Source organism: Salvelinus fontinalis, unplaced genomic scaffold (genome assembly GCF_029448725.1).
Source record: "Salvelinus fontinalis isolate EN_2023a unplaced genomic scaffold, ASM2944872v1 scaffold_0045, whole genome shotgun sequence".
Lineage (NCBI taxonomy): Eukaryota > Metazoa > Chordata > Actinopteri > Salmoniformes > Salmonidae > Salvelinus > Salvelinus fontinalis.
The window spans coordinates 534,725-561,619 of NW_026600254.1; the positions used below are offsets into that span (position 1 = coordinate 534,725).

Genomic DNA, 26,895 nt, shown 5'->3' on the forward strand with positions numbered 1-26,895 from the left:
ACGGGGTCGCCCACTAAACGATGTGGTAGAGACGGGGTCACCCACTAAACGATGTGGTAGATATACGGGGTCACCCACTAAACGATGTGGTAGAGACGGGGTCGCCCACTAAACGATGTGGTAGAGACGGGGTCGCCCACTAAACGATGTGGTAGATATACGGGGTCACCCACTAAACGATGTGGTAGAGACGGGGTCACCCACTAAACGATGTGGTAGAGACGGGGTCACCCACTAAACGATGTGGTAGAGACGGGGTCACCCACTAAACGATGTGGTAGATATACGGGGTCACCCACTAAACGATGTGTTAGAGACGGGGTCGCCCACTAAACGATGTGGTAGATATACGGGGTCGCCCACTAAACGATGTGGTAGAGACGGGGTCGCCCACTAAACGATGTGGTAGAGAGACGGGGTCGCCCACTAAACGATGTGGTAGAGACTGGGTCGCCCACTAAACGATGTGGTAGAGACGGGGTCACCCACTAAACGATGTGGTAGAGACGGGGTCGCCCACTAAACGATGTGGTAGATATACGGGGTCGCCCACTAAACGATGTGGTAGAGACGGGGTCGCCCACTAAACGATGTGGTAGAGACGGGGTCGCCCACTAAACGATGTGGTAGAGACGGGGTCACCCACTAAACGATGTGGTAGAGACGGGGTCACCCACTAAACGATGTGGTAGATATACGGGGTCGCCCACTAAACGATGTGGTAGAGACGGGGTCGCCCACTAAACGATGTGGTAGAGACGGGGTCGCCCACTAAACGATGTGGTAGATATACGGGGTCGCCCACTAAACGATGTGGTAGAGACGGGGTCACCCACTAAACGATGTGGTAGAGACGGGGTCGCCCACTAAACGATGTGGTAGATATACGGGGTCGCCCACTAAACGATGTGGTAGAGACGGGGTCACCCACTAAACGATGTGGTAGAGACGGGGTCGCCCACTAAACGATGTGGTAGAGAGACGGGGTCGCCCACTAAACGATGTGGTAGAGACGGGGTCACCCACTAAACGATGTGGTAGATATACGGGGTCGCCCACTAAACGATGTGGTAGAGACGGGGTCGCCTCTAAACGATGTGGTAGAGACTGGATTCTTCTCTGGCGAGCTCTCATTAGCTATTGCTGTTCACCGTTCTCAAAATGTGTTGCTGCTCAGCTCCCCCTTCAAGATCAGATTTTGTGCCGATAAAATCATACCTGTGCCGATAAAATCATACCTATCAGGACATCTGAGACTGTGTCTGTTACTGTCTGTTACTGTCTGTTACTGTCTGTTGCTGTCTGTTGCTGTCTGTTGCTGTCTGTTGCTGTCTGTTGCTGTCGGTTGCTGTCGGTTGCTGTCGGTTGCTGTCGGTTGCTGTCGGTTGCTGTCGGTTGTTGTCTGTTGCTGTCTGTTGCTGTCTGTTACTGCCTGTTACTGTCTGTTGCTGCCTGTTACTACCGCTACTGCCTGTTGCTGTCTGTTGCTACTGCTACTGCCTGTTGCTGTCTGTTGCTGCCTGTTACTACCGCTACTGCCTGTTGCTGTCTGTTGCTACTGCTACTGTCTGTTGCTGCCTGTTACTACCGCTACTGCCTGTTGCTGTCTGTTGCTACTGCTACTGTCTGTTGCTGCCTGTTACTACCGCTACTGCCTGTTGCTGTCTGTTGCTACTGCTACTGTCTGTTGCTGCCTGTTACTACCGCTACTGCCTGTTGCTGTCTGTTGCTACTGCTAGTGTCTGTTGCTGCCTGTTGCTGTCTGTTGCTACCGCTACTGTCTGTTGCTGTCTGTTACTGTCTGCTACTGCCTGCTACTGCCTGTTACTGTCTGTTGCTACTGTCTGTTGCTGTTTGTTGCTGCCTGTTGCTGTCTGTTGCTGCCTGTTACTACCGCTACGGTCTGCTACTGTCTGTTACCGTCTGTCACCGTCTGTTACTGTCTGGCACCGTCCGTTGCTGTCCGTTGCTGTCCGTTGCTGCCCGTTGCTGCCCGTTACTACCGCTACTGTCTGTTGCTGTCTGTTACTGTCTGCTACTGCCTGTTGCTGTCTGTTACTGTCTGTTACTACTGCTACTGTCTGTTGCTGTACCCCGGTTGCTTTACGCCTGTTGCTGTCTGCTGCTGCCTGTTGCTGTCTGCTGCTGCCTGTTGCTGTCTGCTGCTGCCTGTTGCTGCCTGTTGCTGTCTGCTGCTGCCTGTTGCTGCCTGTTGCTGTCTGCTGCTGTCTGTTGCTGTCTGCTGCTGTCTGCTGCTGCCTGTTACTGTCTGTTGCTGTCTGCTGCTGCCTGCTGCTGTCTGCTGCTGCCTGTTACTGTCTGCTGCTGTCTGTTGCTGTCTGCTGCTGTCTGTTGCTGTCTGCTGCTGCCTGCTGCTGTCTGCTGCTGCCTGTTACTACTGCTACTGTCTGTTGCTGTCTGTTGCTGTCTGTTGCTGTCTGTTGCTGTCTGCTGCTGCCTGTTGCTGTCTGCTGCTGTCTGTTACTACTGCTGCTGCCTGTTGCTGTCTGCTGCTGCCTGTTGCTGTCTGCTGCTGCCTGTTGCTGTCTGCTGCTGTCTGTTGCTGTCTGCTGCTGCCTGTTACTACTGCTACTGTCTGTTGCTGTCTGCTGCTGTCTGTTGCTGTCTGCTGCTGCCTGTTACTACTGCTACTGTCTGTTGCTGTCTGCTACTGTCTGTTGCTGTCTGCTGCTGTCTGTTGCTGTCTGCTGCTGTCTGTTGCTGTCTGCTGCTGTCTGCTGCTGCCTGCTGCTGTCTGCTGCTGCCTGTTGCTGTCTGCTGCTGCCTGTTACTGTCTGCTGCTGCCTGTTACTACTGCTACTGTCTGTTGCTGTACGCCGGTTGCTTTACGCCTGTTGCTGTCTGCTGCTGCCTGTTACTACTGCTACTGTCTGTTGCTGTACGCCGGTTGCTTTACGCCTGTTGCTGTCTGCTACTGTCTGTTGCTGTCTGTTGCTGTCTGTTGCTGCCTGTTGCTGTCTGTTGCTGTCTGTTGCTGTCTGCCTATGGCTGTACTCCTTTTACAGTCTGTTGGCGCCGTACGTCTGTCAGTGTCTTACTGTCGTTCTGTCATATATATATTGTTCTGTCATATATATTTATATATATTGTTCTGTCATATATATTTATATATATTGGTCTGTCATATATATTTATATATATTGTTCTGTCATATATATTTATATATATTGTTCTGTCATATATATTTATATATATTGGTCTGTCATATATATTTATATATATTGGTCTGTCATATATATTTATATATATTGGTCTGTCATATATATTTATATATATTGGTCTGTCATATATATTTATATATATTGGTCTGTCATATATATTTATATATATTGTTCTCTCTCATATATATTTATATACACTGCTCAAAATAATAAAGGGAACACTAAAATAACACATCCTAGATCTGAATGAATGAAATATTCTTATTAAATACTTTTTTCTTTACATAGTTGAATGTGCTGACAACAAAATCACACAAAAATTATCAATGGAAATCAAATGTATCAACCCATGGAGGTCTGGATTTGGAGTCACACTCAAAATTGAAGTGGAAAACCACACTACAGGCTGATCCAACTTTGATGTAATGTCCTTAAAACAAGTCAAAATGAGGCTCAGTAGTGTGTGTGGCCTCCACGTGCCTGTATGACCTCCCTACAACGCCTGGGCATGCTCCTGATGAGGTGGCGGATGGTCTCCTGAGGGATCTCCTCCCAGACCTGGACTAAAGCATCCACCAACTCCTGGACAGTCTGTGGTGCAACGTAGCGTTGGTGGATGGAGCGAGACATGATGTCCCAGATGTGCTCAATTGGATTCAGATCTGGGGAACGGGCGTGCCAGTCCATAGCATCAATGCCTTCCTCTTGCAGGAACTGCTGACACACTCCAGCCACATGAGGTCTAGCATTGTCTTGCATTAGGAGGAACCCAGGGCCAACCGCACCAGCATATGGTCTCACAAGGGGTCTGAGGATCTCATCTCGGTACCTAATGGCAGTCAGGCTACCTCTGGCGAGCACATGGAGGGCTGTGCGGCCCCACAAAGAAATGCCACCCCACACCATGACTGACCCATCGCCAAACCGGTCATGCTGGAGGATGTTGCAGGCAGCAGAACGTTCTCCACGGCGTCTCCAGACTCTGTCACGTCTGTCACATGTGCTCATGTGCTCAGTGTGAACCTGCTTTCATCTGTGAAGAGCACAGGGCGCCAGTGGCGAATTTGACAATCTTGGTGTTCTCTGGCAAATGCCAAACGTCCTGCACGGTGTTGGGCTGTAAGCACAACCCCCACCTGTGGACGTCGGGCCCTCATACCACCCTCATGGAGTCTGTTTCTGACTGTTTGAGCAGACACATGCACATTTGTGGCCTGCTGGAGGTCATTTTGCAGGGCTCTGGCAGTGCTCCTCCTTGCACAAAGGCGGAGGTAGCGGTCCTGCTGCTGGGTTGTTGCCCTCCTACGGCCTCCTCCACGTCTCCTGATGTACTGGCCTGTCTCCTGGTAGCGCCTCCATGCTCTGGACACTACGCGGACAGACACAGCAAACCTTCTTGCCACAGCTCGCATTGATGTGCCATCCTGGATGAGCTGCACTACCTGAGCCACTTGTGTGGGTTGTAGACTCCGTCTCATGCTACCACTAGAGTGAAAGCACCGCCAGCATTCAAAGTGACCAAAACATCAGCCAGGAAGCATAGGAACTGAGAAGTGGTCTGTGGTCACCACCTGCAGAACCACTCCTTTATTGGGGGTGTCTTGGTAATTGCCTATTATTTCCACCTGTTGTCTATTCCATTTGCACAACAGCATGTGAAATTTATTGTCAATCAGTGTTGCTTCCTAAGTGGACAGTTTGATTTCACAGAAGTGTGATTGACTTGGAGTTACATTGTGTTGTTTAAGTGTTCCCTTTATTTTTTTGAGCAGTGTATATTGTTCTCTCTCATATATATTTTATATATATTGTTCTCTGTGTCAGCCTGTCAACACTAGATTTGCAGAGATAGTTGTCCAGGAAACTTGGTTCTGTCAGCCTGCACTGAGTCTCCAGCTGTTTAAAGTCTGTCTGTCTCTGTGTCTTGTCTGTCAGGGTGAGGTGTTGAACGGAGTGATGCTGGCTGTCCGTCACCCTGATAAAGTGATGCAGAAGAAACTGGGCTTGTCCCAATTAGCTTTTACCTTCACCAACGCACCGTGAGTAGTAAACCCACACCCGGCCTCTTGTTGTCGTGACGACGATTGTCATGTGATGACGGCTATTTTATCACATCAACTAACTATGTTTAATTATTACGGGATTAAATGAATCATGTAACAATTAACTCATTAGTAACTTGGGGCTCCACGGATAAAGTTTGTTTTAATGAGTTACCGTTTCCCGAATGAACTCAAGAATATATCAGAATATATCATTATCATACCAGTCATCCATTAATCATTACCTGACATCAGTGTCATTTTGAACGTCGCAAAATTCTTGGATATCTGCACGAACCCCAGTCTAAATGATGATTCAGCGATACATAAATTGGCTTAATTATTTATTTACTAAATAAATAAATAATCACACAGAAATACATAAACACAGTATAGGTTGAATTGTTTACTAACATAATGGAATGCGAAGTCCCTAGTGGACTAACCTGATATGACGGCTTGTTACACAATGAAAGGTCCCTAGTGGACTAACCCGATATGACGGCTTGTTACACAATGAAAAGTCCCTAGTGGACTAACCCGATATGACGGCTTGTTACACAATGGAGAGGGGTAAGATAAAGAGAGAGGAAGTGGGCTGGTACATACATGTGGAAGCTATACATGTGGAAGCTATGCTCATGAAAAATGAATAGTTTGCACATGAACGACCACGCATTCTAAAAGAAATGCAACACATATATTTTATGCCACTTGTATGCCGTTGTCATCTCTCTGAAACCACTCGTCCGTCTCTAGAGAGTAGTTCGACGTAAGTCTCTGGTTATCCACCAGAGTTCACAATGTCCTCAGTTGTAGTAGGCTTCTTTGTCTCTGAGTTTGTTAGACTGGATACATCAGAGGTACGCACATGGTTGTTTACTAGACTAAAGTATTAATATTAATTTATATTAATATTTTTATATATTAATATATAAACAGCTGCAGACTGAATGTTCCGATGTAGTCTTTATCTTCTTCACTCGAGAGTTTGAGTCTTACCATTTTTTGTTCTGGTAGTTTTAAATAATTTCAACGTGTAGCCCACCGCTCCATGCTTTCTGTTCTGGTGTAAATTTCATGAGCAGTCCTTTTATGCACTCTGGAAAAAGGGGGCGTTCCATCCTTTCGGCATAATGTCTGTGTTCACGTGGGTGTGGTTGCTGATGGGGTAAAACTTTATATGATAACAATGTCTCATTTTAGAAGGCTAAATTCACATTATATTTTCACATAGTTTCATATTTAATCATATAAGTTTTACAACATTTAAGATGTTATGACATCGCAGCATGCTAAGTGATATGACATAATTATTGTTTCCATCCCCACCAACCATTTCCCACATTCTCTATGTTAGAAATATTGTTTAATTATCCACTTTTGGATGTTGGCGTTTTGGCGGCAGATTCTCTCTACACACATCCGATTCCTTTGTTCAGTACTGCAGATCCAGAGAGAGTTTACGACCGTCGTTAGTCATAAGACCCTGGTGAGAGTAAGAGAGGGGGGGGGGGATTCTCTCTTTGATCCTCACCCAGGAGGGAAAGTCATGGACTAACCCGATATGACGGCTTGTTACAAAATGGAGAGGGGTAAGATAGCATAGCTTCCACATGTATGTACCAGCCCACTTCCTCTTTCTTTATCTTACCCCTCTCCATTGTGTAACAAGCCGTCATATCGGGTTAGTCCACTAGGGACTTTTCATTATGTAACAAGCCGTCATTTCGGGTTAGTCCACTAGGGACTTTTCATTGTGTAACAAGCCGTCATTTCGGGTTAGTCCACTAGTATTTATATTGTGGAGGCACAGGAGCAGCAGTCCCAGTTCTGACACCTCAGTTTTTTCCCACACTGCCAGCGAGTAATCTCTCAGCCATAATGGTCAGACATGGCGTGTAAATGTAAAGTGAGAACTTCCGATAACATTCTCCAGACAACCGGGGTGGGAGGGGGGTGTAATTGGCATCCAACGCGTTCAGAGCTCCGAAATCTGCTTCACATAGAGCGACTCATACAAAGAAAGACCCTCAGCGGCAGGGGGGTCTTAATGGGGGCCACAAAATCTGAACTCATCATGAGGGGCCTCAGGTGTGCGTATCCACATGTGCAGACCCCACCACATTTGGAGCAAAACATTTTAGTAGCCCACCTCTTGACAGTGGAGAGATTATGATTTTATTTTTAGAGTTTGTTTTGTGCAATTCTACACATTTTACTATGTGGTGGGAGAGAAGATTCAGTGTTTTAACAAATTTCATGCAATTCTACACATTTTACCGTAGGCTTTAGAGAAACGTTTGCAGTTTTTAGTGATATGACTATCAAAATCAATGAGGGCCCTCCGGTCGGTAATCCGACCATGTTTACTACAAGTTTAGATAGTCTAGCCAGCTAACTTACCGATCTAAAACATGTTGGCTGACATAACAAGAGAAACTGCTGATGCAAAACGACATTTCAAAATGGCAGCTTGTATATTCTACTATTCTAACAACCCCCCCCCCCCCCCCCCCCCCCGCCCGCCCGCCCGCGCCTGAGTTTCTAAAAATCCAATGTTTATTTATATATCCCTTTTTACATCAGCAGCTGTCACTAAGTAACATTTCGGTGTATTCTGAAGCTCTTGTCCGTGTGTTACAGAGAGAAGAGTCAGGAGTGTTACTTCTGGAGAACCACAGGCTGTGTCCGATACAATACCTGCATCTTCAGACACGTGCCACAACACAAGGGCATCGACAGGGACAAGGTCAACAAGTGAACAGCAGACAACCACACACCAATAACAACACCAATAACAACACCAATAACCTGGTTCTGGAACCTGGATCAATTCGTTTCCCCAGCTTACTTTTCTAATATGCTTTAAAAAAAATCGAATAAAAAGTTATATATATATAGACTTAAAATCCATAAGCTATAATTGACTCAACAACCAATAAACAAATGTAGCTTTCTTAATCAACTAGATAATGTAGTTATATGTTGCTGCTGTTTTTCAAAGTTAGCTGGCTAATTTGCTAATCCTGTTTTCTGGAATTACACACCGCTGGGACAGAATCACGGCTTCTATATAGCACCTTATCAACGGAAACCTGTACTGACATGTTCTCATTCACTTTATATTGGAGAAAGTCTTGATATATTGATTGCCTGTTGCCTGTATGGATGTCTATTGTGAAACTACATGTCTCTCGTCACAACATTAGTCTTCATCAGGGACACGGGGAGTTATGTAGACATTCGTTATGGAAGACGGACTAGTTTGTTTTTCCTATTATTTTTGTTTTTCACTAGCTAGGTTTCCATCCAATTGGTGACAAGATTTTCATGCGAAGATTCTAAAAATCTGCATTAAAAACAAAACATTTTCCCACCAGTGATGCATTTCCATCAAACGAACTAGTTGCAGATAACGGGGCTGTGCGTGTTTACATAGTGCGCATGAAAATACTTCTTGAGATTTTTACATTTCTTTCAACAACAAAAGGTTTCTGTTATTTTGCGTGTGCTGTTGGTACGTGCGCTCTAGCCGACAGCCGGCAGTGTGCAGATACAGGGCTGCTGGCTGGAGCGCACGTATAGCCTACATGAAATTTATTATTATTATGGACAAAAGATAATCATTTTATTTGTCAGACGGCGTTCGAGCGTCATGTCAGCGGAATGAGACCCTCGATATTTCTTGGAAAGGAAGCATCAAGCTCCGTGCACTTTCACCACCCTGTGAAGTTCATCGTAACTTATTTCATTAGTTTAATAACATGTCTGGGTTCCCATTGAGTCGTAGTGGGAGGACCACACAACTGTGACTCCCCAGTTAACTTAGAGAAATTATGGTTTATTATATCAATATTTGCTCATAAAGTCCGACTGGTTTCATGTTTTGTCGACATTTGGAAAGTTTGTTTACATCAGACCTGTCGTGACTTTTTTTGTTTGTATTTTACTCGCATGAAAAGGTTGGATGGAAACCTGGTTACAAATCTGGTTGAATCAACAGGTTTCCTTGATGTGGTGTTACCAGGAATGGTCTTGGGTGTTTTCCATTAGTTCCATGTGTATAATAAATTGAGAGGAGCTTTGTTAAATTGTGTTGTGTTTAGTTAGTGTCTGTTTTCACATCAAAAGTGGACCACTTTTATTTTATAAAGACTTCATTTTGGGACCAAAAGAAGTGTATTAATGTATAATAAAGAGAATACGCCAAAGGTAGAACTGGTTGGACGATGGGAACACAACTAAACTAGCTGAAAACCATAATACACAGTGATTCTATTGTCATTTCAATACTGTTATTGTCCACCAGATGGCAGTGTTTAGTAGTTTAACCTCATTTCAATACTGTTATTGTCCACCAGATGGCAGTGTTTAGTAGTTTAACCTCGGTCTCCTGTTCTACCCACGGCTGCCTGCAAAATAGGTTTTCTGAACACTTCATTTGCTATCCGTTGACATGACTTTACCTACTTTGATCTGAATGGCATACTTGTCTCTAATAATGGCATACGTGTTTCTATGTTTCAAGTCTTTTGGTTACAGACACATTCCATTAATCATTAAATTGATCTTTCAGATTTATTTTGTCTGTGTTATTTAATTAGTGGTGTAATATGAACACGTTACTGTTTTGACAAGAAATATACATTTCAGTTCAGACATCTCATGTCTAATTACTCAGTCATGACTAGTGCCTAATCCGCTTCTTAAACCCTGTTCCCTGGATGAAGTATATATCGGCTCACAAATTCTCAGCTGTAACGCCGCAGGTTCTGTGTTACTGTTAACGTGGTGGGTTCTGTGTTACTGTAACGCGGAGGGTTCTGTGTTACTGTAACGCGGAGGGTTCTGTGTTACTGTAACGCGGAGGGTTCTGTGTTACTGTAACGCGGAGGGTTCTGTGTTACTGTAACGCGGCGGGTTATGTGTTACTGTAACGCGGAGGGTTCTGTGTTACTGTAACGCGGAGGGTTCTGTGTTACTGTAACGCGGTGGGTTCTGTGTTACTGTAACGCGGTGGGTTCTGTGTTACTGTAACGCGGTGGGTTCTGTGTTACTGTAACGCGGTGGGTTCTGTGTTACTGTAACGCGGAGGGTTCTGTGTTACTGTAACGCGGAGGGTTCTGTGTTACTGTAATGCGGAGGGTTCTGTGTTACTGTAACGCGGAGGGTTCTGTGTTACTGTAACGCGGAGAGTTCTGTGTTACTGTAACGCGGCGGGTTCTGTGTTACTGTAACGCGGCGGGTTCTGTGTTACTGTAACGCGGCGGGTTCTGTGTTACTGTAACGCGGAGGGTTCTGTGTTACTGTAACGCGGAGGGTTCTGTGTTACTGTAACGCGGAGGGTTCTGTGTTACTGTAACGCGGAGGGTTCTGTGTTACTGTAACGCGGAGGGTTCTGTGTTACTGTAACGCGGAGGGTTCTGTGTTACTGTAACGCGGCGGGTTCTGTGTTACTGTAACGCGGCGGGTTCTGTGTTACTGTAACGCGGCGGGTTCTGTGTTACTGTAACGCGGCGGGTTCTGTGTTACTGTAACGCGGCGGGTTCTGTGTTACTGTAACGCGGCGGGTTCTGTGTTACTGTAACGCGGCGGGTTCTGTGTTACTGTAACGCGGCGGGTTCTGTGTTACTGTAACGCGGCGGGTTCTGTGTTACTGTAACGCGGCGGGTTCTGTGTTACTGTAACGCGGCGGGTTCTGTGTTACTGTAACGCGGCGGGTTCTGTGTTACTGTAACGCGGAGGGTTCTGTGTTACTGTAACGCGGAGGGTTCTGTGTTACTGTAACGCGGCGGGTTCTGTGTTACTGTAACGCGGCGGGTTCTGTGTTACTGTAACGCGGCGGGTTCTGTGTTACTGTAACGCGGCGGGTTCTGTGTTACTGTAACGCGGCGGGTTCTGTGTTACTGTAACGCGGAGGGTTCTGTGTTACTGTAACGCGGCGGGTTCTGTGTTACTGTAACGCGGCGGGTTCTGTGTTACTGTAACGCGGCGGGTTCTGTGTTACTGTAACGCGGCGGGTTCTGTGTTACTGTAACGCGGCGGGTTCTGTGTTACTGTAACGCGGCGGGTTCTGTGTTACTGTAACGCGGCGGGTTCTGTGTTACTGTAACGCGGCGGGTTCTGTGTTACTGTAACGCGGAGGGTTCTGTGTTACTGTAACGCGGAGGGTTCTGTGTTACTGTAACGCGGAGGGTTCTGTGTTACTGTAACGCGGCGGGTTCTGTGTTACTGTAACGCGGCGGGTTCTGTGTTACTGTAACGCGGCGGGTTCTGTGTTACTGTAACGCGGCGGGTTCTGTGTTACTGTAACGCGGCGGGTTCTGTGTTACTGTAACGCGGAGGGTTCTGTGTTACTGTAACGCGGCGGGTTCTGTGTTACTGTAACGCGGCGGGTTCTGTGTTACTGTAACGCGGCGGGTTCTGTGTTACTGTAACGCGGCGGGTTCTGTGTTACTGTAACGCGGCGGGTTCTGTGTTACTGTAACGCGGCGGGTTCTGTGTTACTGTAACGCGGCGGGTTCTGTTATGAAATATTTGTGGTATGAATTACAGAAGACCACCTCCTAGCTGAAATAGGTGTCTATAGTGTGTCTATAGTGTGTGTGTGTGTGTGTGTGAGCTGTTGGCAACTATGAATACTGTGCTACAGGTCACAGCCGAAGACTGGTGGCGTGTTGAAAGGTCACAGGTTGATACCTGGGGCCAATTCAAGACTGCATTCCTCTGGTCATTTCTCTCTGAAGACTGAGGCAGAGTGGGTGAAAAGAGAGCATCCAAGACTGCATTCCTCTGGTCATTTCTCTCTGAAGACTGAGGCAGAGGGGGCAAAAAGAGAGCATCCAAGACTTTGCTCGTCAGTGCAGAGTTCTGTGTATGCGCTGTAAGCCTGGTCACGCTGGAAAAAAAGGAAATGGTCAATCTCATACTTGGAAATTGTCCAGCAGTCTCAAGAGGGACAGCCCACACAGTTGATGAGCTGGTGCGGCTTGGGACCCACATAGAAGCTGACATTTACCCAGTTCTAGTGGGTGGTCTATCTCAGGCAGGTCAGACCACTAGAACTGGGTAAATGCCATCTCAGGCAGGTCAGACCACTAGAACTGGGTAAATGCTATCTCAGGCAGGTCAGACCATCTACTAGAACTGGGTAAATGCCATCTCAGGCAGGTCAGACCATCTACTAGAACTGGGTAAATGCCATCTCAGGCAGAGAGCAGTTCAAAGCCAGAGGTCCAGCAAGGACCAGGAGAAGTGGCCCCCAGATGGAGGCCAAGGAACCTGATCCACAGTCCATCTGAATACACTGTCCTGACCACCCTCATAACCAGGGAAAGACCCCTGACCAGCCTAGTAACCAGGGAAAGACCCCTGACCAGCCTAGTAACCAGGGAAAGACCCCTGACCAGCCTAGTAACCAGGGAAGAACCCTGACCAGCCTAGTAACCAGGGAAGACCCCTGACCAGCCTAGTAACCAGGGAAGAACCATGACCAGCCTAGTAACCAGGGAAGAACCATGACCAGCCTAGTAACCAGGGAAGACCCCTGACCAGCCTAGTAACCAGGGAAGACCCTTGACCAGCCTAGTAACCAGGGAAGACCCCTGACCAGCCTAGTAACCAGGGAAGACCCCTGACCAGCCTAGTAACCAGGGAAGACCCCTGACCAGCCTAGTAACCAGGGAAGACCCCTGACCAGCCTAGTAACCAGGGAAGACCCCTGACCAGCCTAGTAACCAGGGAAGACCCCTGACCAGCCTAGTAACCAGGGAAGACCCCTGACCACCCTAGTAACCAGGGAAGACCCCTGACCACCCTAGTAACCAGGGAAGACCCCTGACCAGCCTAGTAACCAGGGAAGACCCCTGACCAGCCTAGTAACCAGGGAAGACCCAAGGTGTTCATTCACTCTGTTACAGGAATCACTCTGGAAACTTAGAAAGAAACCACAATCTCTGACCCCATATTCTGAGCAAGTATTTGTCTTAGCAGATGGACGAAGCCATACGTCCTGTGGACATGCCAAGCTGCCCCACACATTTAGTGATGCACAAATCACACCTGGTCTTCCCTACTGTGCTGGGTCTGGCCTTCCCTACTGTGTTGGGTCTGGCCTTCCCTACTGTGCTGGGTCTGGCCTTCCCTACTGTGTTGGGTCTGGCCTTCCCTACTGTGTTGGGTCTGGCCTTCCCTACTGTGTTGGGTCTGGCCTTCCCTACTGTGTTGGGTCTGGCCTTCCCTACTGTGCTGGGTCTGGTCTTCCCTACTGTGTTGGGTCTGGCCTTCCCTACTGTGTTGGGTCTGGCCTTCCCTACTGTGTTGTGTCTGGCCTTCCCTACTGTGTTGGGTCTGGCCTTCCCTACTGTGTTGTGTCTGGCCTTCCCTACTGTGTTGGGTCTGGTCTTCCCTACTGTGTTGGGTCTGGCCTACTGTGTTGGGTCTGGCCTACTGTGTTGGGTCTGGCCTTCCCTACTGTGCTGGGTCTGGTCTTCCCTACTGTGTTGGGTCTGGCCTTCCCTACTGTGTTGGGTCTGGCCTTCCCTACTGTGTTGGGTCTGGCCTTCCCTACTGTGTTGGGTCTGGCCTTCCCTACTGTGTTGGGTCTGGCCTACTGTGTTGGGTCTGGCCTACTGTGTTGGGTCTGGCCTTCCCTACTGTGTTGGGTCTGGGTCTGGCCTTCCCTACTGTGTTGGGTCTGGCCTTCCCTACTGTGCTGGGTCTGGTCTTCCCTACTGTGTTGGGTCTGGTCTTCCCTACTGTGCTGGGTCTGGCCTTCCCTACTGTGCTGGGTCTGGCCTTCCCTACTGTGCTGGGTCTGGCCTTCCCTACTGTGCTGGGTCTGGCCTTCCCTACTGTGTTGGGTCTGGCCTTCCCTACTCTGCTGGGTCTGGTCTTCCCTACTGTGCTGGGTCTGGCCTACTGTGCTGGGTCTGGCCTTCCCTACTGTGTTGGGTCTGGCCTTCCCTACTGTGTTGGGTCTGGCCTTCCCTACTGTGTTGGGTCTGGCCTTCCCTACTGTGTTGGGTCTGGCCTTCCCTACTGTGTTGGGTCTGGCCTTCCCTACTGTGTTGGGTCTGGCCTTCCCTACTGTGTTGGGTCTGGCCTTCCCTACTGTGTTGGGTCTGGTCTTCCCTACTGTGTTGGGTCTGACCTTCCCTACTGTGTTGGGTCTGACCTTCCCTACTGTGTTGGGTCTGGCCTTCCCTACTGTGTTGGGTCTGGCGTAATGTGTTGGGTCTGGTCTTCCCTACTGTGTTGGGTCTGGCCTTCCCTACTGTGTTGGGTCTGGCCTTCCCTACTGTGTTGGGTCTGGCCTTCCCTACTGTGTTGGGTCTGGCCTTCCCTACTGTGTTGGGTTTGGCCTACTGTGCTGGGTCTGGCCTTCCCTACTGTGTTGGGTCTGGCCTTCCCTACTGTGTTGGGTCTGGCCTTCCCTACTGTGTTGGGTCTGGCCTTCCCTACTGTGTTGGGTCTGGCCTTCCCTACTGTGTTGGGTCTGGCCTTCCCTACTGTGTTGGGTCTGGCCTTCCCTACTGTGTTGGGTCTGGCCTTCCCTACTGGGTCTGGATCTGGGTCTGGCACATTACTCAACTTCCAGACAGGTGTGCAACATGACGGATGGCAGGAATACCATCCTTTTCTCCAGGGCAATGTCAGATCGGACGAGCCCAGCTGTGAAGCATTGTCAGCGGTATGGCTGTATCTTGCAGTGCTCCCCAGTGACCATCTGAGGGACAGGCACATCAAGGCTCCTGTGGACACATCCACCAAGGAAGCCTTACATAATATCCTGCCCCCATGGCCAAAGGTCTGTATAGACAGGTGGTGACCCCGCACCATCCTAACCACAGATGAACAGCCAATCTAGGAAGAAGGTTTATCGCCTATCACCAATAAAGCTGGTTGATTTCTGTGTTGACTACCGAGGTCTGAATTAAAAACACCTGGATGCCCATCCCATGCCTAACCTCCAGGAAATCCTTGAGTCGCTGCATGGAGCAAAGGTCTTCAATTCCTTGGACTTCTAACGTCTACTGGCAGGTGAAGATGGATCCTGCTAGCGAGCAGAAGACAGCCTTTGTGACCACCTTCGGGCCTATTCAAAATCAAGTATATACAGTATCAGTCAAAAGTTTGAACACCTACTCATTCAAGGGTTTTTCTTAATTCTTTACTCTTTTCTACATTGTAGAATAATAGTGAAGACATAAAAACTGTGAAATAACACATATGGAATCATGTAGTAACCAAAAAAGTGTTAAATAAATCAAAATATATTTTAGATTTTAATTAATTATAATTATAAATAAATTATAATGTAGTAATCATAGTTTTGATCTCTTCACTATTATTCTGCAATGTAGAAAATAGTAAAAATAAAGAAAGACCCTTGAATGAGTAGGTGTGTCCAAACTGTTTTACTGGTACTGTAGCTAACTGGCCCCAAGTCAGAAACGAGGTATGGTCATACACAAAGATCTGCCTTGTCTGCCAGCAGTACAAGCCCATGTGCTGGAAACCAGCCGGACTCCCCCAGTTCACTGCCGTGAGGGAACCGGATGAGATGCTGAGGGCATTGATCTAATGGGAACCGGATGAGATGCTGAGGGCATTGATCTAATGGGAACCGGATGAGATGCTGGGCATTGATCTAATGGGAACCGGATGAGATGCTGAGGGCATTGATCTAATGGGAACCGGATGAGATGCTGAGGGCATTGATCTAATGGGAACCGGATGAGATGCTGAGGGCATTGATCTAATGGGAACCGGATGAGATGCTGAGGGCATTGATCTAATGGGAACCGGATGAGATGCTGGGCATTGATCTAATGGGAACCGGATGAGATGCTGGGCATTGATCTAATGGGAACCGGATGAGATGCTGAGGGCATTGATCTAATGGGGACCGGATGAGATGCTGGGCATTGATCTAATGGGAACCGGATGAGATGCTGGGCATTGATCTAATGGGAACCGGATGAGATGCTGAGGGCATTGATCTAATGGGAACCGGATGAGATGCTGAGGGCATTGATCTAATGGGAACCGGATGAGATGCTGGGCATTGATCTAATGGGAACCGGATGAGATGCTGGGCATTGATCTAATGGGAACCGGATGAGATGCTGGGCATTGATCTAATGGGAACCGGATGAGATGCTGGGCATTGATCTAATGGGAACCGGATGAGATGCTGGGCATTGATCTAATGGGAACCGGATGAGATGCTGAGGGCATTGATCTAATGGGAACCGGATGAGATGCTGGGCATTGATCTAATGGGAACCGGATGAGATGCTGGGCATTGATTTAATGGGAACCGGATGAGATGCTGGGCATTGATCTAATGGGAACCGGATGAGATGCTGGGCATTGATCTAATGGGAACCGGATGAGATGCTGGGCATTGATCTAATGGGAACCGGATGAGATGCTGGGCATTGATCTAATGGGACCCGGATGAGATGCTGAGGGCATTGACGTGCCGTCACTTCCTGTTGAATCTGCAGACGTGTTGCTGTGCGTTTTGTTGCTGTGCGTTTTGCTGCCAACTTTACTTTACTTTGCTAGCTGACAACTTTACGTTTTTTGTTTTGTTTCTGTTTTTAATTACCGTTTATATTTTTAGTTTTTCCATCGCAACTTTTTTCCCTCATTCAACTTTTTCACTCCGGACGCTTTATCTGGACATGGTTCGTCAACACCTTCAACAGCTGAAGCTAAGTAGTAACATTAACATGATGTCTTCTAATTGCAGTCGCTGTACTCATAATATACAGGAGAACGATCGCCTTACGGCGAAAATAGCTGTGCTGCAAGCCCAGCTTCAGACGCAATCGTTAGGCAAGGGTATTTTCAGTGTAGGAAAGGAAGAAACAGCGTCTGTGCCACCAGTAAGTACAGATAGTAACGTTAGTATAAATCCCCCCGCACAGTCCCCGCAGCCGGACAACTTTCTCATGGCTTCTGGAGGGAAATGCTGTTGGAATGCTCAACCGGTGTCGCTCATTCAGCCGACAGAAACTTTCAACCGGTTTTCCCCATTATGTAGCGAGTCGGAGTCTGAGTCTTCTCTTGTCTCTACTCCTCCCGTTACGGGGTCTGAGACGCCGAAGGCTCCCACCATTAGCTCTGACAAATTGAAAACCCTAGTCATTGGCGACTCCATTACCTGCAGTATTAGACTTAAAACGAATCACCCAGCGATCATACACTGTTTACCAGGGGGGCAGGGCTACCGACGTTAAGGCTAATCTTAAGATGGTGCTGGCTAAAGCTAAATCTGGCGAGTGTAGAGAGTATAGAGATATTGTTATCCACGTCGGCACCAACGATGTTAGGATGAAACAGTCAGAGGTCACCAAGTGCAACATAGCTTCAGCGTGTAAATCAGCTAGAAAGATGTCGGCATCGAGTAATTGTCTCTGGCCCCCTCCCAGTTAGGGGGAGTGACGAGCTCTACAGCAGAGTCTCAGCACTCAATCGCTGGTTGAAAACTGTTTTCTGCCCCTCCCAAAAGATAGAATTTGTAGATAATTGGCCCTCTTTCTGGGACTCACCCACAAACAGGACCAAGCCTGACCTGCTAAGGAGTGACGGACTCCATCCTACCTGGAGGGGTGCTCTCATCTTATCTACCAACATAGATAGGGCTCTAACTCCTTTATCCCCACAATGAAATAGGGTGCAGGCCAGGCAGCAGGCTGTTAGCCAACCTGCCAGCTTAGTGGAGTCTGCCAATAGCACAGTCAGTGTAGTCAGCTCAGCCATCCCCATTGAGACTGTGTCTGTGCCTCGACCTAGGTTGGGCAAAACTAAACATGGCGGTGTTCGCCTTAGCAATCTTATTAGGATAAAGACCTCCTCCATTCCTGCCATTATTGAAAGAGATCGTGATACCTCACATCTCAAAATAGGGTTACTTAATGTTAGATCCCTCACTTCAAAGGCAGTCATAGTCAATGAACTAATCACTGATCATAATCTTGATGTGATTGGCCTGACTGAAACATGGCTTAAGCCTGATGAACTTACTGTGTTAAATGAGGCCTCACCTCCTGGTTACACTAGTGACCATATCCCCCGTGCATCCCGCAAAGGCGGAGGTGTTGCTAACATCTACGATAGCAAATTTCAATTTACAAAAAAAAAAATGGCGTTTTCGTCTTTTGAGCTTCTAGTCATGAAATCTATGCAGCCTACTCAATCACTTTTTATAGCTACTGTTTACAGGCCTCCTGGGCCATATACAGCGTTCCTCTCTGAGTTTCCTGAATTCCTATCAGACCTTGTAGTCATAGCAGATCATATTCTAATTTTTGGTGATTTTAATATTCACATGGAGAAGTCCACAGACCCACTCCAAAAGTATTTCGGAGCCATCATCGACTCAGTGGGTTTTGTCCAACATGTCTCTGGACCTACTCACTGCCACAGTCATACTCTGGACCTAGTTTTGTCCCATGGAATAAATGTTGTAGATCTTAATGTTTTTCCTCATAATCCTGGACTATCGGACCACCATTTTATTACGTTTGCAATCGCAACAAATAATCTGCTCAGACCCCAACCAAGGAGCATCAAAAGTCGTGCTATAAATTCTCAGACAACACAAAAATTCCTTGATTCCCTTCCAGACTCCTTCTGCCTACCCAAGGACGTCAGAGGACAAAAATCAGTTAACCACTTAACTGAGGAACTCAATTTAACCTTGCGCAATACCCTAGATGCAGTTGCACCCCTAAAAACGAAAAACATTTGTCATAAGAAACTAGCTCCCTGGTATACAGAAAATACCCGAGCTTTGAAGCAAGCTTCCAGGAAATTGGAACGGAAATGGCGCCACACAAAACTGGAAGTCTTCCGACTAGCTTGGAAAGACAGTACCGTGCAGTACCGAAGAGCCCTCACTGCTGCTCGATCATCCTACTTTTCCAACTTAATCGAGGAAAATAAGAACAATCCAAAATTTCTTTTTGATACTGTTGCAAAGCTAACTAAAAAGCAGCATTCCCCAAGAGAGGATGGCTTTCACTTCAGCAGTAATAAATTCATGAACTTCTTTGAGGAAAAGATCATGACCATTAGAAAGCAAATTACGGACTCCTCTTTGAATCTGCGTATTCCTCCAGGGCTTAGCTGTCCTGGATCTGCACAGTTCTGCGAGGGCCTGGGATCGGGAGAGACACTTAAGTGTTTTAGTACTATATCTCTTGACACAATGATGAAAATAATCATGGCCTCTAAACCTTCAAGCTGCATACTGGATCCTATTCCTACTAAACTGCTGAAGGAGCTGCTTCCTGTGCTTGGCCCTCCTATGTTGAACATAATAAACGGCTCTCTATCCACCGGATGTGTACCAAACTCACTAAAAGTGGCAGTGATAAAGCCTCTCTTGAAAAAGCCAAACCTTGACCCGGAAAATATAAAAAACTATCGGCCTATATCGAATCTTCCATTCCTCTCAAAAAATTTAGAAAAAGCTGTTGCGCAGCAACTCACTGCCTTTCTGAAGACAAACAATGTATACGAAATGCTTCAGTCTGGTTTTAGACCCCATCATAGCACTGAGACTGCACTTGTGAAGGTGGTAAATGACCTTTTAATGGCGTCAGACCGAGGCTCTGCATCTGTCCTCGTGCTACTAGACCTTAGTGCTGCCTTTGACACCATCGATCACCACATTCTTTTGGAGAGACTGGAAACCCAAATTGGTCTACACGGACAAGTTCTGACCTGGTTTAGATCTTACCTGTCGGAAAGATATCAGTTTGTCTCTGTGAATGGTCTGTCCTCTGACAAATCAACTGTACATTTCGGTGTTCCTCAAGGTTCCGTTTTAGGACCACTATTGTTTTCACTATATATTTTACCTCTTGGGGATGTTATTCGAAAACATAATGTTAACTTTCACTGCTATGCGGATGACACACAGCTGTACATTTCAATGAAACATGGTGAAGCCCCAAAATTGCCCTCGCTAGAAGCCTGTGTTTCAGACATAAGGAAGTGGATGGCTGAAAACTTTCTACTTTTAAACTCGGACAAAACAGAGATGCTTGTTCTAGGTCCCAAGAAACAAAGAGATCTTCTGTTAAATCTGACAATTCATCTTGATGGTTGTAAAGTCGTCTCAAATAAAACTGTGAAGGACCTCGGCGTTACTCTTGACCCTGATCTCTCTTTTGACGAACATATCAAGACTGTTTCAAGGACAGCTTTTTTCCATCTACGTAACATTGCAAAAATCAGAAATTTTCTGTCCAAAAATGATGCAGAAAAATTAATCCATGCATTTGTTACTTCTAGGTTAGACTACTGCAATGCTCTACTTTCCGGCTACCCGGATAAAGCACTAAATAAACTTCAGTTAGTGCTAAATACGGCTGCTAGAATCCTGACTAGAACCAAGAAATTTGATCATATTACTCCAGTGCTAGCTTCCCTACACTGGCTTCCCGTTAAGGCAAGGGCTGATTTCAAGGTTTTACTGTTAACCTATAAAGCGTTACATGGGCTTGCTCCTACCTATCTTTCCGAGTTGGTCCTGCCGTACATACCTACACGTACGCTACGGTCACAAGACGCAGGCCTCCTAATTGTCCCTAAAATTTCTAAGCAAACAGCTGGAGGCAGGGCTTTCTCCTATAGATCTCCATTTTTATGGAACAGTCTGCCTACCCATGTGAGAGACGCAGGCTCGGTCTCAACCTTTAAGTCTTTACTGAAGACTTATCTCTTCAGTAGGTCATATGATTGAGTGTAGTCTGGCCCAGGAGTGTGAAGGTGAACGGAAAGGCTCTGGAGCAACGAACCGCCCTTGCTGTCTCTCCAGGGCCGGTTCCCCTCTCTCCACTGCGATTCTCTGCCTCTAACCCTGTTACTGGGGCTGAGTCACTGGCTTGCTGGTGCTCTTTCATGCCGTCCCTAGGAGGGGTGCGTCACTTGAGTGGGTTGAGTTACTGACGTGAACTTCCTGTCTGGGTTGGCGCCCCCCCTTGGTTGTGCTGTGGTGGAGACCTTTGTGGGCTATACTCGGCCTTGTCTCAGGATTGTAAGTTGGTGGTTGAGGATATCCCTCTAGTGGTGTGGGGGCTGTGCTTTGGCAGAGTGGGTGGGGTTATATCCTTCCTGTTTGGCCCTGTCCGGGGGTTTCTTCGGATGGGGCCACAGTGTCTCCTGACCGCTCCTGTCTCAGCCTCCAGTATTTATGCTGCAGTAGTTTATGTGTCGGGGGGCTAGGGTCAGTTGGTTATACCTGGAGTACTTCTCCTGTCTTATCAAGTGTCCTGTGTGAATTTAAGTATGCTCTCTCTAATTCTCTCGTTCTCTCTTTCTCTCTGAGAACCTGAGCCCTAGGACCATACGTCAGGACTACCGGGCATGCTGACACCTTGCTGTCCCCAGTCCGCCCGGCCTTGCTGCTATTCCAGTTTCAACTGTTTCTGCCTGCGGTTACGAAACCCCTACCTGTCCCAGACCTGCTGTTTTCAACTCTTAATGATCGGCTATGAAAAGCCAACTGAGATTTATTCATGATTATTATTTGACCATGCTTGTCATTTATGAACATTTTGAAAATCTTGGCTCTCTCTAATTTTCTCCTTCTCTCTTTCTCTCGGAGGACCTGAGCCCTAGGACCATACGTCGGGACTACCGGCCGTGGTGACTCCTTGCTGCCCCCAGTCCGCCTGGCCTTGCTGCTATTCCAGTTTCAACTCTTCTGCCTGCGGTTATGGAACCCCTACCTGTCCCAGACCTGCTGTTTTCAACTCTTAATGATCGGCTATGAAAAGCCAACTGAGATTTATTCCTGATTATTATTTGACCATGCTTGTCATTTATGAACATTTTGAAAATCTTGGCTCTCTCTAATTTTCTCCTTCTCTCTTTCTTTCTCTCGGAGGACCTGGGCCCTAGGACCATGCGTCGGGACTGCCGCCCGTGGTGACTCCTTGCTGTCCCCAGTCCGCCTGGCCTTGCTGCTATTCCAGTTTCAGCTGTTCTGCCTGCGGTTATGGAACACCCACCTGTCCCAGACCTGTTGTTTTTCAACTCTTAATGATCAGCTATGAAAAGCCAACTGAAAATTATTCATGATTATTATTTGACCATGCTTGTCACCTATGAACATTTTTGAACATCTTGGCATAGTTCTGTTATAATCTCCACCCGGCACAGCCAGAAGAGGACTGGCCACCCCTCATAGCCTGGTTCCTCTCTAGGTTTCTTCCTAGGTTTTGGCCTTTCTAGGGAGTTTTTCCTAGCCACCGTGCTTCTACACCTGCATTCTAGCTGTTTGGGGTTTTAGGCTGGGTTTCTGTACAGCACTTCGAGATATTAGCTGATGTACGAAGGGCTATATAAAATAAAATTGATTGATTGATTGATCTAATGGGAACCGGATGAGATGCTGGGCATTGATCTAATGGGACCCTTCTCAAGAAGCAAAAAGAGCAACCACTACCTGCTCGTCATTGTTGACTACGGTTCAAAGTGTGTTGAACGCTTCCCGCTGCGGGATCCCAAGACAGTCAACATACTCAGACAGGAGATCTTCCTTTGATCGGGGACCCCATAGTTCCTCCTATATGAATTGGGGCCGCAGTTCACAAGTCAGCTGCTGAAGGAGCTCTGCAACCATTGGGGCTTGTTCAGAAACTCTCATACCATCCCCAAACGAACTTGACGGAGAGGGTTAACCCGGACCCTAAAGACGATGCTAGCCTCGTACGTCAAGGCTAATCACCAGAACTGAGATCTGTGGCTGGTAGAGTTCCGTCCTACCATGAGAGCACAGGCTTCTCTCCCGCCGAGGTCGCTCTGGGAAGAAAACTGAAGGGTCCTCTAGAGCAGTGGTTCCCCAACTTGTTATAGTCCCGTATCCCTTCAAACATTCAACCTCCAGCTGTACCCCCTCTAGCACCAGGGTCAGCACACTCTCAAATGTTGTTTTTTGCCATCATTGTAAGCCTGCCACACACATTAATCATAAGAATGAGGGTGAAGTGACAGAGCTCTTATAGGACCAGGGCACAAATAATAATATAATAATAATCAATAATTTTGCTCTTTATTCAACCATCTTACATATAAAACCTTATTTGTTCATCTAAAATGGTGAATAACTCCCCACAGGTTAATGAAGGGTGTGCTTGACAGGATGCACATAACTCTGCAATGTTGGGTTGTATTGGAGAAAGTCTCTGTCTTAAATCATTTTCCACACAGTCTGTGCCTGTATTTAGTTTTCATGCTAGTGAGGGCCGAGAATCCACTCTCACATAGGGAGGTGGTTGCAAAGGGCATCAGTGTCTTAACAGCGCGATTTGCCAAGGCAGGATACTCTGAGCGCAGCCCTATCCAGAAATCTGGTAGTGCCTTCTGATTAAATTACATTTTCACAGAACCGCTTGTTGCAATCTTGATGAGGCTCTCTTGTTGAGATATCGGTAAGTGGACTGGAGGCAGAGCATGAAAGGGATAACGAATCCAGTTGTTTGTGTCGTCCGTTTCAGGAAAGTACCTGCGTAATTGCGCACCCAACTCACTCAGGTGCTTCGCTATATCACATTTGACATTGTCCGTAAGCTTGAGTTCATTTACACACAAAATAAATCATACAATGATGGAAAGACCTGTGTGTTGTCCTTGTTAATGCAGACAGAGAAGAGCTCCAACTTCTTAATCATCGCCTCAATTTTGTCCCGCACATTGAATATAGTTGGGGAGAGTCTCTGTAATCCTAGATTCAGATCATTCAGGCGATACACATCACCCAGATAGGCCAGTCGTGTGAGAAACTCGTCATCATGCAAGCGGTCAGACAAGTGAAAATGATGGTCAGTAAAGAAAATTTAAGCTCGTCTCTCAATTGAAATTTCTTTTTAAACATTTTTTATTTTACCTTTATTTAACTAGGCTAGTCCCAGCCATATCCACGGCAGCAGGAAGAATTAAGTCCTCCACAATAGTATGGGGCTTGCCTGTCCTAGCCACTCGGTAGCTCACCATTATAAAACGCTTCTAACCCCTTCTTATTAACGGTATCTGTTGCTTTTATACATGTCTTACTACTCAAAAGTCATCTTAATTCTCGCTCAGAAAACTCCCGTGGCTTATTGTTCAAATTGGCATGTTTTGTTTGTAAATGTCTGTTGAAGAGTGAAGGTTTCATCGAGTTGGGAGATAGTACTTTTCAACATATTACACACTGTGGCTGAGGAAAGGCACTACTCCCAATATAAGTGAACCCCAAATCAATTCTCATCATATTTGCTCCTCTTCGATGGTCCAACGTCCCTGTCTGTTGTTCGGTGCTTTTCCCGGGTAAGGTGGCAGTAGCTTCGGCTGCATCAGATTCACAACTGTCAGAGTCCATGCTAGCTGGGCTAACAACAAATGTAGAATTACTGATGCTAGCATTGGATGTGCTCGTGGAAGTAGAAAAACTTGTGTCGTTGACAGGTGCAGGTGTAGTACTGCTGGTAGTAGTAGTAGTAGTAGTAGTAGCTGGTATGTGTCTCTATGGACACGGGCCTTACTTTTTTTAACCATTCATCCATTTTCAAGCAAACAGAATGAGCAGCAGCTGGTTAGAGGAGGCAGGTGGCCTAGTGGTTAGAGGAGGCAGGTGTCCTAGTGGTTAGAGGAGGCAGGTGTCCTAGTGGTTAGAGGAGGCAGGTGTCCTAGTGGTTAGAGGAGGCAGGTGTCCTAGTGGTTAGAGGAGGCAGGTGTCCTAGTGGTTAGAGGAGGCAGGTGTCCTAGTGGTTAGAGGAGGCAGGTGTCCTAGTGGTTAGAGGAGGCAGGTGTCCTAGTGGTTAGAGGAGGCAGGTGTCCTAGTGGTTAGAGGAGGCAGGTGTCCTAGTGGTTAGAGGAGGCAGGTGTCCTAGTGGTTAGAGGAGGCAGGTGCCCTAGTGGTTAGAGGAGGCGGGTGCCCTAGTGGTTAGAGGAGGCGGGTGTCCTAGTGGTTAGAGGAGGCGGGTGTCCTAGTGGTTAGAGGAGGCGGGTGTCCTAGTGGTTAGAGGAGGCGGGTGTCCTAGTGGTTAGAGGAGGCGGGTGTCCTAGTGGTTAGAGGAGGCGGGTGTCCTAGTGGTTAGAGGAGGCGGGTGTCCTAGTGGTTAGAGGAGGCGGGTGTCCTAGTGGTTAGAGGAGGCGGGTGTCCTAGTGGTTAGAGGAGGCGGGTGTCCTAGTGGTTAGAGGAGGCGGGTGTCCTAGTGGTTAGAGGAGGCGGGTGTCCTAGTGGTTAGAGGAGGCGGGTGTCCTAGTGGTTAGAGGAGGCGGGTGTCCTAGTGGTTAGAGGAGGCGGGTGTCCTAGTGGTTAGAGGAGGCGGGTGTCCTAGTGGTTAGAGGAGGCGGGTGTCCTAGTGGTTAGAGGAGGCGGGTGTCCTAGTGGTTAGAGGAGGCGGGTGTCCTAGTGGTTAGAGGAGGCGGGTGTCCTAGTGGTTAGAGGAGGCGGGTGTCCTAGCGGTTAGAGGAGGCGGGTGTCCTAGCGGTTAGAGGAGGCGGGTGTCCTAGCGGTTAGAGGAGGCGGGTGTCCTAGCGGTTAGAGGAGGCGGGTGTCCTAGCGGTTAGAGGAGGCGGGTGTCCTAGCGGTTAGAGGAGGCGGGTGTCCTAGCGGTTAGAGGGGGGAGGCGGGTGTCCTAGCGGTTAGAGGGGGGAGGCGGGTGTCCTAGCGGTTAGAGGGGGGAGGCGGGTAGCCTAGCGGTTAGAGGGGGGAGGCGGGTAGCCTAGCGGTTAGAGGGGGGAGGCGGGTAGCCTAGCGGTTAGAGGGGGGAGGCGGGTAGCCTAGCGGTTAGAGGGGGGAGGCGGGTAGCCTAGCGGTTAGAGGGGGGAGGCGGGTAGCCTAGCGGTTAGAGGGGGGAGGCGGGTAGCCTAGCGGTTAGAGGGGGGAGGCGGGTAGCCTAGCGGTTAGAGGGGGGAGGCGGGTAGCCTAGCGGTTAGAGGGGGGAGGCGGGTAGCCTAGCGGTTAGAGGGGGGAGGCGGGTAGCCTAGCGGTTAGAGGGGGGAGGCGGGTAGCCTAGCGGTTAGAGGGGGGAGGCGGGTAGCCTAGCGGTTAGAGGGGGGAGGCGGGTAGCCTAGCGGTTAGAGGGGGGAGGCGGGTAGCCTAGCGGTTAGAGGGGGGAGGCGGGTAGCCTAGCGGTTAGAGGGGGGAGGCGGGTAGCCTAGCGGTTAGAGGGGGGAGGCGGGTAGCCTAGCGGTTAGAGGGGGGAGGCGGGTAGCCTAGCGGTTAGAGGGGGGAGGCGGGTAGCCTAGCGGTTAGAGGGGGGAGGCGGGTAGCCTAGCGGTTAGAGGGGGGAGGCGGGTAGCCTAGCGGTTAGAGGGGGGAGGCGGGTAGCCTAGCGGTTAGAGGGGGGAGGCGGGTAGCCTAGCGGTTAGAGGGGGGAGGCGGGTAGCCTAGCGGTTAGAGGGGGGAGGCGGGTAGCCTAGCGGTTAGAGGGGGGAGGCGGGTAGCCTAGCGGTTAGAGGGGGGAGGCGGGTAGCCTAGCGGTTAGAGGGGGGAGGCGGGTAGCCTAGCGGTTAGAGGGGGGAGGCGGGTAGCCTAGCGGTTAGAGGGGGGAGGCGGGTAGCCTAGCGGTTAGAGGGGGGAGGCGGGTAGCCTAGCGGTTAGAGGGGGGAGGCGGGTAGCCTAGCGGTTAGAGGGGGGAGGCGGGTAGCCTAGC

General features: G+C 48.3%; 1 protein-coding gene across 2 annotated transcripts in view; it reads left to right on the plus strand.

Annotated features, from left to right (window-relative positions):
* si:dkey-33c12.4 (uncharacterized protein LOC560112 homolog) overlaps nucleotides 1–9,804 on the plus strand; it is a 68,723-nt gene extending 58,919 nt beyond the window's left edge. For both annotated transcript variants that reach the window (XM_055911087.1, XM_055911088.1), the window contains exons 17-18: nucleotides 5,118–5,221; nucleotides 7,871–9,804. In XM_055911087.1, the coding sequence (XP_055767062.1) occupies nucleotides 5,118–5,221; nucleotides 7,871–7,988 (222 nt within the window). In that variant the 3' untranslated portion in view covers nucleotides 7,989–9,804. The remainder of the gene's footprint in view (nucleotides 1–5,117; nucleotides 5,222–7,870) is intronic.
* The last annotated feature ends 17,091 nt before the right edge of the window (nucleotides 9,805–26,895 follow it).